The sequence below is a fragment of the Natator depressus genome, chromosome 3 (genome assembly GCF_965152275.1).
Source record: "Natator depressus isolate rNatDep1 chromosome 3, rNatDep2.hap1, whole genome shotgun sequence".
Classification (NCBI taxonomy): domain Eukaryota; kingdom Metazoa; phylum Chordata; order Testudines; family Cheloniidae; genus Natator; species Natator depressus.
The window spans coordinates 78,551,631-78,564,541 of NC_134236.1; the positions used below are offsets into that span (position 1 = coordinate 78,551,631).

Sequence of the window (12,911 nt, forward strand, 5' to 3'; positions counted from 1 at the left end):
TAGCTGTACAATGTTTTTTTGGATGGCTTTAGCAACATGGCTGATGGGATGGAGCTGATTGGAAGAAACTATATAGAAAATCCTGTCTTGGTGGTATTAGATTTGTTTTGATGGGGATTAAATATGGACATCAATTAGTGCTGATGCTTATTCTAGCCAGGTACAGAGTGGATAACCTGTGAGTGGAACTTCAGTTGCCTTTTCCAAGCACTGTTGAGATAAAAGCACAATATTTATTCCTAAAGACATTGGAAAATAAAGGTTACTGGTTTTGTTTTGTTTTAAATTGTGTGCTGAGCTCTTGAGCAGGGTAGCTATGAGAGGCTGTAAGTTTGAATCCTAGCACTCCTGATCAGTCTGTTTCAAATCTCATCATGAGCTAAGTCTTTCCAGCCTAATGTGTAATAAACTTTATCACAAAATGTTGCATGAACAGTTTCCACACCAGTATTGCAGCTGTGTGAATGTAGCTAGAGTTAAACATACGTTGTTGTGATAAAGCCTCAGACTGTCAGCTGTAAGTAAACTTTTCTTTGTCAGGATTTGTGGACTAAATTCTCAGCTTCATCTTTCAAGAATGACATAAATATTGATGACGCTGTTGTCTCACTACTTGCAGAAGGTGAGACTGTGTTCAGATATAATGGAGGCCAAGTATTCTCATGCAGAGTCCTAAATTCTAATTTGTATTTGACAGCAGGCAGAATGAGCAGAGTCGAAGAATTCATTTGCCTTTCTAAACCAATTTGAGTATAAGGTATTTAAAATCAGATGAAATTGTATTTGTCTAATGTGTTGCGTCTATTAATAAAACCTAGGGCAGTGTAAAAAGCATCACCCTTAACTTGTCTTATTTCCTGCTGTTCTACAGGAAGAATAATTGTGCAGCTGATGATAATCCAGCAATAACTCTCTGATATGCAAGAGAAGAAAATTTTCTGAAATTCATTAGTGATTTTCATGCTACAAAGTTTTTACTTATTTCCAGGTCAAAACTGGCTGGTGTAATGTTGTCAACGAAAACATTGCAGTAATTCAGCATTAACTATTAATCCAATAGCTTTACCTCTAACTACCTTTTTAATGATTAAATTTGCACTATCTTTGGTTTCCTGAAACAAAAAGCCAGCACAGTTGGCGGCAGAGTAAAATTTATTTTTCCCAGCACTTCATTTTTCATTCCCAGTAACTCCATTCTTGGCAGAAACACCTTTCCTACCTTTCTTCATTTGTGCTCTATGGACCATGAAAACTGCTGTTACAAAGGAGAGAGTGTCGTATGCACTGGTTTTATCAGTTTTGTGCTGATACAACAAAAACTAAATCGGCTGGTTCACTTAAGGGTTTACAGGCCTCAGCAATTCTGATTTTTTTAAAAAATGGAGGTCATGGAATCGAGGAGACTAGTCTGATAACATGTAAGGGTGTCTTTCATCCTTTATACTTTTTCTTTGAGCCCTGAAGACAATCCAGAGTGTGTTTTAGGTGGCATGAAAATCAAGGGAAGGGCTAAAATGCAGCGTCACTTAAAAAGTTTTCTTTAACTCTTGATGATCTTCTCAGAAAACCTATTAACAGCCCAAAGTTCATTTATATGACATACTTGATCTGCTTAAGTGATAAACTGTAATTAAGCTAATTAGTTCTAGCACATTATCTTCTATTAGTAGAAGAATGTATGCTACTTAGTGTACAAAATATCAGAGATTACCCCATATACTTACAAAAAGTACTGAAGCATTCTATTGTAGTGGTTCAAAACTGCATATTACATGTGTGTTTAGAATGGTTACCAGCTTGAGTTTTGCACTGAAATTAGGGATTCAAGCAATATGTTATGCATGAAAAATACAGCATATCCTTGCCAGAATTAGAGCACTTACTTTTGGAGTATAGAATTATTTATCTGAGATCTTACAAGTAAATTACTTTTACTTTAGGTATTAAAAATAATACTTTAGGTATTAAAAAGACTAGGACTTTTACTTTAGGTATTAAAAATAATTTAAAATGTTTTCCTTAAGAAATTAAGCACCTGGACCTCTACCCTGTAGTGACACCATGAGAGGCAGAGACATTACATGTTTTTCTTGTACAATCTTCAAATATTAGTTTAATTTAAATCTGAGGCTACAATCACAAAGATACCTTAGTCGTAATCGTATAGCTATTATTTCTTATTTGTATGACTATAGCTCCTAGCAATCCTAAGGACCAGGGACCCTTTATGCTAGGTGCTGTACAAACAGAGAATAAAAAGAGCGCCCAAGCCACAAAGAGGAACAATCTAAATATAAGACAAGAGAAAACAGATGGATATAGACATACTAATTGGGGAGTACCAAGAAACAATGGGACAGTATTGGTTAACACGATAGGCAGCAATAGTAGTGCCTTAAAAGCCATTATGCATGGTGTCACTAAAGATCAGAGTTAAGATTCTTTGGTTGTCCTAACTGTGCATTTCCATACCTTAGCATGTTCAGATTTCTTTAAGAGCTAAGGAATTGATTCAGAGAACTGAAGTGTGAAATGACTTAAGAAAAAAACACTTTCCCCATGCTAAGAAAGAGTTGTCCATCAGCTATACATATGAATGACACTATTCTACTGGCTATTTTTCAAAGGGGTAGCAGCAGAAAATATTTTGTTTTTGTTAAAAGAAAGCTTTCCTCATCTTGCACAGCATGGTAAACTGAAAGGTCATGGGAAACAGTGCTCACTATGCTCAACTGTGAATTACGTGTGAAGTGAACCTCCCTGACAGAGGTGGGCATTTCTGAGTTTATCGTTCTTCTCTTCCTATCTCAAACAGAAGTTATGGGCTTGATGCAGGAATTACTGGGTGAGGTTCTCTAGCCTATGTTAGGAAAGAGGTCAGATTAAACTATGTTATTGGTCATTTCTGACTGTGTAATCTATGAATCTGGGGCATGATGAAAGTGACTTTTGAACATTCAGAATGCTGTGCTCTTCAAAACAAAGGACAACACTCCTTTGAGATCAGTGACAGAGAACACAGAAGAATAACTACCATATCACTTCCCCAGTGATTAAATCTTTTGAGCCTATAGGCTTCTCCTTTCGCATTTAAATATAAACTCTTGGGGCCTAATTCTCATTTACATTAAGGCCCCTTCACAATGTAAAAGGCCTCCATTTAAAAGAATTAGATCCTTGTGATTTTTTTTAAAAAAGTGAGAAAATGAGGATGTACACCATGTCCCTGATCTGCCCACCCAACTTTCAAGAATTAGGGAAGGTTTCATAAGTGTAGCTGAGGCTAGGAGGTTGCCCATTACATTTAAAATTTTTAGATGTTAAGAACTACAATTTGATATAATTAAAGCACACTTTGTACATATTGTTATAATTACAAAAGAGGAACAATGCATCAGTTCTGGCACTGCACACTTTTGCTGTTTAATCCTCCACTCTTGCCCTCACTAACACATTGTTTGATGCTGTGTATGTACCATATCCTGTGCCTTTCCTTTGATCTTTATTTATTTTGGCATTCTCCCTTGTCATCATACAGCGTCCCCATAGTTCCCCCTTCTCACCTGTTTCATTCCATACTGTTGCTGTGCAGCAATATTTGTCTTTTCTCTCCAACACTTCAGTATATAGCAGGAACATTGCATTAGTAAAGACACTGCCTCCCATTTCCAGCCTTCGTAGATGTGCATAGCAATAGGCTAACTCAGAGACTTCGCCATTCTTATGTTCATGATCTCTGACACACACGCTGTTGTCTTCAAATGGTCTTTAATTTACGAGTACTGAATAGACCATTGGCAGCTGCCTCTGGATGTCATTGTGATAGCTGCCATCTCCATGCACGAGGAAGCTGAACTTCTTGATTTTCTTAATGTCTTCATTTCCAATTTTCCTGCTTGTTGGGATGGGCTGCAATGTTTCCATTGCCGTCTTCTCTTTTGTATTCCAGTGTAATGCAAATTTCACAAAGTGTAGACAGCTGGTTTTATTAGTCACTGAATATCTCCTGCATTACTATGGGAGCACAAGCATAATAAATCTTGTCACCACAGGTTATCCCAACTAGACGTCACTTCCTGTGGATACAGTGATTTTCAGTTAGGTCAGAAATGGTGTGCTAATAAAAAACAATACAATGTACTTCACCAATGGAACCTGTACGTCAATTCATCCTATTTGCTCACAAATAAGTAAAAATGGAAGCATAATATAAATTGCAGAATCTGCTTCCATCAATATGAATGTCACAATCATAACCACCAGTATCAATAAGTAGTGTCATTCTCCTTAGTTCCATGTCAAACCAGCCTGTGATGATTTTGGTTGTTCTGGCTTTTGGATTCCAGTCATACTAGAGACTATACAGTAGTTCACTAAATTTTAGTTCACTAAATTGATTTGTTTGAATCAAAAGATATTTTGTCTGTGTCAAAAGGTTCCCTGTTGTGCATAAAACACATCCCAAGTCTCTGCCTTACAATATTAAAGTACAGTAAATATATGATCTAGTGTTCATTAGTAGGCTGTCTATTTTTCTGGCATCACTTAAACTCTGATCTTTATCTTTTCTAGAATGAATAGAAACAGTACAGGTTTTTTAATTTTTTTTATTTGTTTCGTCTGCATGAGAAATGAATTCTCTAATTCACACTGTATTCAGAGCTACGTATTTTCGTAGATAGGTGAACAATGTCTTTCACTAATTACCAAGATATTGCTCTATCTTCCATGTAACCTCACAAATCATGCATAAAATGTTGATACATGCATAAGATTGTTTTAATGATTCCAGCAAGCATGCCATCTGTGACCCTAGGCACCTCTGTATTCACATCCTACACACTACTACAATATTTGTACAAAATATGCCTTGTGAGGTATCATCTGAAAGCATTGTAAAATGCATGTGTTAATGTTGCATGTGAAGTTTATGAATTCCCTGTGTATGATGTTACTAGGACATATTTAAGATCAAAAAGCCTAACCTAGGTAAAGGTGATAAACAGCTTTGTCCTAGACAAAGGAATGTAGGTTCACCCCAATTTACATATTAGCAGTAAACAAAACCATTCAGCTAAATCAATGGGAATTATCCTGATCCTGAACTAAAGAGACAGAGAATTAACATGGCTCCTGCAGCCCAGAATGACACAGGAGACTGAATCCCCAGGAGACCTTCCAGACTTGTAAAACAAAGTCAATCCCTTTGGGGATATGAGGAACAGAGAGAGACTGTTCCTTGATCTTTCACTTTAGGAGACAAAGAAACCAAGCAATTTTATCTAAAATGAAAAAGGAAAAACTGGGGGTAAAAGAATCCATCTTGAACAAAGATTGTGTCTTCCTAGATTAAGTTTTAGACTTTTAAATGTGTGTTTTAACTTTTATATTTTTGTAACCATGTCTACCTTTATCCCTGTTACTTGGTATCATTTAATCCTTCTCTTTTTAAAAATACACTTGCTTTACTTTCACTTTAAACCAAATCAGTGCTGTATCAGGCATAGTCACCTCAGTTAAATTAATAAATTACTATGTAAAAAGAAAAGGAGGACTTGTGGCACCTTAGAGACTAACCAATTTATTTGAGCATAAGCTTTCGTGAGCTACAGCTCACTTCATGCATCCGATGAAGTGAGCTGTAGCTCATGAAAGTTTATGCTCAGATAAATTGGTTAGTCTCTAAGGTGCCACAAGTCCTCCTTTTCTTTTTGCGAATACAGACTAACACGGCTGCTACTCTGAAACCTAAATTACTATGTACTGATTCTTTAACAGAGCAGCAAATTTAACATCTTCTTTGAATACACAGTGGTAGGGGCTGTGCAGAGAAATATCTCTGAGGAGCTCAGGGGCTGGAGTGCACTGATTGTTACCTGCTAGGCAAGGTTTGGGCTGGCAGTTGGAGTTTGCCTGAGGAGTTTGCTGGTGAGGAAGACAGACTGGTGTGGCAGGGAATTGACACAGAGTCTAATTGCCAGCAAAACTCACCCTTGTTGAGGCAGAGAGGTAACAGTGACTCACAACTCTGGGTATGCCCAGCAGCATGTTACACCATCTTAGCCAGAAACTTGGTTCTGCTTTAATTTTATTCACTACCTTATTCCTTAGAGGTATTAGTTCCTTTTCAGATGTGGCTGGGACTTTGTCCCAGCTGATTAAATCCGTCATCTTGTCCATCTTTGTGTAGAACAGTGGTTCTCAACTCTGGCCCGGCACACCAGGGACTTTCCCTGAACAAGCGGTGGACCAGTTTGTTTACCTGCCGTGTCCGCAGGTTCGGCCAATCGCAGCTCCCACTGGCCGTGGTTCGCCGCTCCAGGCCAATGGGGGCTGCAGGAAGGGCTGCCAGCATGTCCCTCGGCCCACACCGCTTTCTGCAGCCCCCATTGGCCTGGAGCGGCGAACCACGGCCAGTGGGAGCTGCGATTGGCCGAACCTGCGGATGCGGCAGGTAAACAAACTGGCCCAGCGCACCACGGGCTTTCCCTGAACAAGCGGTGGACCAGAGTTGAGAGCCACTGGTGTAGAAGTTATCTGTGTATTCTCTCCATTGTTCAGTCTCTCGTATATTTCTACGTGCTGTAATGCTTCAATAGAGAGCAACAGTTCCAATTTTTGACACGTTTTCATCCTAGTGATTGTCTTTCACTTTATTCTCTCCTATTCTTTATTTGGCTTCTCTCCCCCTAGCTCACACAACACCAATGTATCTAATGGTTTGCCAAAGTTATTCTCTGTACCAATTTTCAGTGTTGTTCAGCTTATTCCACAGTGGCTAAAAATATTGTTTTGTGCACTTAGGGTAAAGCTTGAATGATGAAAGAATTAAATGGTGATATGGGAAATTTGGAGAGTTTTGAAGTAATTGAAAAACATTGGTTTTCCCTCTTTTCTGTATGATATAATCATTTTGATTCCCATTGAGCTGATATACAGGGCTCAAGTGCATTCTCTTACATTGTAATATTGATATAACGTGTTTGTAAGAATCATTTGATTCTCAGACCAGAAATCAATGAACAGGAGACTGTTTGTTTCTTCTGTTCCATGTCTCCACATCGTATTCTTATCCACAACCTTTTTCTCAACTTTCACACTGAAACCCTCTGCAATCAACACCATAGCATGTTTTGGCACAGTATCAGTGAGCTCTTGCAGCTGGATGTCAAACTCGTCAATTTTATTAGCGTTGACTACTGGATTAGTTAACATACTTGAATGGTGGACGTTCTGAAGTCCCCAAGCAGACTGAAATAAGCCTTGGATTCTATCTCAGCAGGGATACAAACTCATCCTTATTCAGAATAAATGTTCCCCTTTCTATTCCACATACGCCACTAATTCTTGTTGGGGCAGAAGTTACAGCTGCCAGTTAGCTGAACTTCAGAAAGATCTGCAGTGTCAATCTTTGCCGGTGTCTCCCCCAGAGCTGAAAATGGAGTTATGCTTGGGGTTAATATTAACAGATCAGAGACTCCCTGAAGAATCTGGTTATGCTAGTCTGCTATATCAGATTTCTACTCTTGTCTTATTGGCTAGGCGTTAGCATTACAGCACATCTAATGATGATCTTGGTCTGGGACATTCTTGGATGAAGGTGAGGGTAACACAATGCAATAAAATAGGAATCATATATATATATATAGTGGTTTTCATCCCTAAATCTCAAGTGCTTTAACAAAGTACGGTACGTATTATCAGTCTTATTTTACAGAAGTGGCAATGTGGTGTCAAAAGGCAAAGTGACTTGTCTAACGTCACATAGAACAGGGTATAGAACTCTGGTCTGCTGTCTCACAGTCCTGTCTCCACTGAACTATATAGTTTCCTGTGAATACTCAGTGAATGAAGCAACAAATAAGGGGCACGTTAGGCGTAGTTCTTTGACACATAACAAAACAGTATTATCAATAAAGTTTGTAACGATATCTTTGGCTAGGAGTTCCCCTCCTCAGATTGCTGTTACAGTGTACTGTGGACCTGAAGGTTGCCACCCTCCATCCCATAAGTGATTTAATTTCCGTGGGCTTGTATTCAGATACTGTCATTTAGGAAGTGTTTTGAGATCCTTGAAGATGTCAGATGCTGTCAGTCAGTTTTTCAAAAGAGGTCCACAACTGTTTAGGCATTAAAATAAGTGTCAGACTTTCAAAAATGTCAAGCAACCCAAAGTATTGTTTGTGAGACTTACAGTCAGGGGTGAAATCTTGGCCCTATTGAAGTCAGTGAAAGTTTTGTCCATTAACTTCAATGGTGCCAGGACGTCACCCTTGATTTTCAAAGAATCAAGCACCCAATGTAATCAGCATTTTTGAAGGTTTGGCTAATTATGTTGGTGTCTAAATGGGAGCAGAGCTCTTTTGGAAATCTGTACCCTATATAGATCTAAAGTATTAAATGAATACAATTATTTCTAGAAATACTATGTTAATTGGGGCTTTTCCTACTTTGTCATAAACATATTCATGTTAATATTGTATTTTAATATTTTATGTTTCAGAAATCAAAAATCTCCACTTATGACAAGATGTGGGCCTTTATGAGTAGCAGGAGGCAGTCGGTGCTTGTCAAAAGTAATGAAGAAGGCATCCAGCGTGTACTCACCTCTGATTATGCCTTTCTAATGGAATCCACAACCATTGAGTTTGTCACACAGCGGAACTGTAACCTAACACAGATTGGAGGCCTGATAGACTCAAAAGGTTATGGCGTTGGAACTCCCATGGGTAGGTTATATGTCAACCATTTGTTCTGTGCTCATTAATCTTAGCTGCAGTGATAGCACAAAAAGGCTCCAGCATACAATATTGTTGCTCTCCATAAACTACAAGCACTTTTTCTCCCTCCCCCCACAACAACGTAAACATACCATATTATATTAACACAATTTATGGATCTAGTTTAATTTAGAAAATGATGTCTTGGTTACCCTAAAAAAATGACAGGACGTTTGCATGTATAATGCCTGTGCTCTAGATGGGGACTGCAAATTCAACTAAAGGAAATACTTACCTTGACAAGAACTTGATCTCGTACAGTATTTTTTGTATTTATGGTATAGAATAAATTATGTAGTGGTAGTGCAGTGACTGCATAGGTAAATATAGTGGGCATTCATAGTTCTACTATATAGAAAAGTTTAAGTATCGAGTTCGCTAAGATTGTTGGGGAAACAGTCATAATAGTATGTTATACATAAACCCTGGAGAAAAAAACAGTGAACTAAAACTTTCTGTATCTAAATTATGGAGCTGTGATTGCAATTCGTAATCCTGCAATCAGTTCCTGAGCAGAGTCCTACTGAGTGGACATAAGCACCTGATTGCAGGACTGGGGGCTGAGATCTCAGTTTAGTAAGCACCTAAGCATGTGCCTAAATACCATTGAGCTATGTTGATGTACATGAGCTGAGGATCTAGCCCTTAGATTTTAGAGAAGACATCCTTTTAAATGGACTAAGTCATTAGTGCTATACAGAGGCAAAGGGTATATTAGAAGCATGGAATGACCTGCTTGAAAGAACAGTATTTTGTCCTACTTCTAGTTTATTTTTATATCAAGAATTTCATCACCTTGACACTGGAATGAGCATGTCCTATATTTTTTCTCTAACGTGACTTACAAATATCATTTATTTTACCTGTATTTAAAGCATACCGTAAATCACCGTGTGGGGGAAATTGTCTACAATACTTTAAGTCAAGAAACACTAGCATAAGGAAGGTTAAGAAGAGAAAGTTATTGGAAGGTCTTGCAAAGAAAAACTAGCTAATATTACCAGGCAGCTTTACCTATGGAGATGTTTTTTGTAATTTTAATATAACTACTCAGACATACTAATAGCATTATTGTTTCAGTGATTGCAATAAGTGAATATGATTGCAACGGTACTCTGTGTGGAAATCATAGTTCTGTAAATTCCAACCTGCTTCTGACCCTGGGCTCCAATTCCTGACCTCTGACTCCGGTTCCTGTTCCTTGCTACTGACTCCTGCTCTAACCACTAGACCTAACTCCTTCCCCATTCACTAGGCATTGACAGTCTGAGCAGAATCAAACCCTGTAAACAATAAGGGAAGTAGAGCATACAGTGAGTAAGGATCCTATAAAGGTCAATATCTCTCTGCTGGAGATAGTGGGAGCTTGTCTACACTACTGTGCGGGGTTGAGCTAAGATACGCAACTTCAATTACGGTGTCTTCACTGCAGTAACTCGACAGCTGCCACTCTACTGTCAACTCCGCTTGCACTTCTCATTCTGGTGCAGTACTGGAGTCGATGGGAGAATGCTCAGTGGTCGATTTATTGCATCTATACTAGATGTGATAAATCGGCCCCCGCTGGATCGATCGTTGCCCGCCGATCCGGCAGGTAGTGTAGGGAAGCCCTGGGGGCCCTATGGACTGTGCATGCCCAGGTTGCTGCCCTGCAGGCACAGAAGGTGGTCCTGCAAGCTCAAGCCTCACTGACTTCAGTTCTTATCCCCACTCCCACTACACAAAGCTCCCTTTGCCTGACAACTTCAGTGGCGATCACAACAAGTTTCATGGTTTCCTAAATCAGCGTCAGCTCCTATTTATGGTACGTCCTCAGTGGTACACTACTGACCACGTCCAATTGGGACTAAATATCAGTCTGCTTAGCAGGGAGGCCCTGGCTTGGGCATCTCCACTTCTGGGAAAAATCAAGCTCACTTCTGGGACAATTTGAGGATTGGTGGTGATCTTCAATGACCCAAGTTGCAAGCATACAATTGGAAAACTCCCACAATGAGTAAGCATTTAGACAACTGGGCATTTCATTGGAACATCATCCAGTTACTAAATACGCAGCAAAGTTCCAATTTGTGGTAAAGACATCTAGTAGAACAAGGCCACCCAATGTTATCGTTTTTGTCTCAGCCTAAACAATGATATTAAAGATGAACTGGCATGTGTGTAATCCAGCCTGGATGCTTTAGTTGACCTATGCAGAATGACTGATGACTGCCTGACCAAATCCCACCAAGAAAAATGCATTGTAAGTAATGAATCTTGTTCTTCCGGACCTTGCCAGCTCTGCTGATACCACACCCATTATCAGTCACTTCTCTGTCACCTAAACGAATGGAAGTTGATCAAGTCCAGCCCTGCATTTCTAATGTGGAGACAAATTGATGCAGGGCATTGGGCCTGTACCTATATTGGGGGATTTTGCATCAAGTTGCCCTGCCAAGGTCTGATCTGCGCCTTGGTCAAGAAATCCCAAGCCCCAGCCCCAATGGGGGGGTCCAGGCTAGACTGGCACCCTTCCCTCTCCCCATAAGTGTGCACTAATGCTTGTCCGCAAGTACCCTGGGAATGGCCAATCAGCATTCAACACCTCTCCAACTCCCTCTCCAACTCTGGCACTCTGCCATGCCCTACACCAACCTAGAGATTCTGGTGGACTCAAGTGCCTCAGGCAATTTCATGGATCTGGAGTTTGACCAAGCATACCACATCTCCACCCAGTAAAAGGACTCCTGACACACTCCCATAGGTTAGTGGAGTCCGTAGATAGATCACTTCTTTCATTGGTATCATTCACCCACCAGACAGCTCCCTTACAGGTAACTACACTTTGAGGCCACTGATAAATCATTCAGTTTGGGCTAACTTGTGCACTGCATTTATCAGTTGTCCTTTGCATCTCCTGTGTCATAACTCGCTCATGCACTGGCAGTCAGGCATGGTAAGTTTTGACTCCACATTTTACTGAAAATCTTGTTTCCTGAGAGCCAGCCCAGGATCAGCAACCTTTTATGGCTTACTCAGTCAGCCAAAGAATTCAAAGACACAAAGAGAGAATCCAAAATGGGAAATGACTGCCTAGGAAGGAGTACTGCCGAAAGGGGTCAGAGTGGATCACTAGTTAAATCTGAGTTAACCGTATAACACTGTTGCAAAAAAGCAAACATCATTCTGAGATATATTAGCAGGAATGTTGTAAGCAAGACACAAGAAGTAATTCTTCTTCTCTACTCTGCAGTGATACAGCCTTAACTGGACTATTGTGTCCAGTTCTGGACACCACATTTCAGGAAAGATGGGGACAAACTGAAGAAAGTTCAGAGAAGGGGGGGAAAATGATTACATGTCTAGCAAACATGACCTCTGAGGGAAAATGGAAAAAAAATGGGTTTGTTTAGTCTGGAGGAGAGAAGACTGAGGGGGGACATAACAGTTTTCAAATACATAAAAGGTTTTTACAAAGAGGATGGTGAAAACTTGTTCTTGTTAACCTCTCAGGCTATGACAAGAAGCAATGGGCTTAAATTGCAGCAAGGGCAGTTTAGGTTGGACATTAGGAAAAAGCTTCCTAACTGTCAGGGTGGTTAAGCACTGGAATAAATTGCCTAGGGAGGTTGTGGAATCTCCATCATTGGGGATTTTTACGAGCAGGTTGGACAAACACTTGGCAGGGATGGTCTAGATAATACTTAGTCGTGCCTTGAGTGCAGGGGACTGGACTAGATGACCTCTCAAGGTCCCTTCTGATTCTATGATATGATTCTATGAAAACCTGCAGAAGAGGTTCATTTGCCCCTCCATATCCCCAGTGGGGGCTTTGATTTTCTTAGTGGCAAAGAAAGACTACTGAGATTTGAATCAGTATTCTTTACTCTGCTCTGCCAAAGTCTTCACAAAGTTGGACCTCCATAGAGATTATAATCTGGTGAGGAGCCACAAAGAAGATGAATGGAAAACCACCTTCTATACCAGATGTGGCCATTTCAAGTATTTGGTCATGCCATTTGGGTTATGCAGCACCTGGCAATCTTCCAGCATTTCATAAACGACATCATTAGGGGCATGCTGGACCAAATTCTTGTTTACCTAGATGACTTCTTCATTTTCCCTGAAAGTCAGTTCCTCCACAATTATCCT

The 12,911-nt window shown here is 39.8% G+C and overlaps 1 protein-coding gene across 3 annotated transcripts in view; it reads left to right on the plus strand.

The window, feature by feature from the left end:
• The window catches only part of GRIK2 (glutamate ionotropic receptor kainate type subunit 2), a 594,466-nt gene that overhangs the window by 543,276 nt on the left and 38,279 nt on the right, over nucleotides 1–12,911 (plus strand). For all 3 annotated transcript variants that reach the window (XM_074948159.1, XM_074948161.1, XM_074948160.1), the window contains exon 15: nucleotides 8,504–8,729. In XM_074948159.1, coding sequence (XP_074804260.1) covers nucleotides 8,504–8,729 — 226 coding nt within the window. The remainder of the gene's footprint in view (nucleotides 1–8,503; nucleotides 8,730–12,911) is intronic.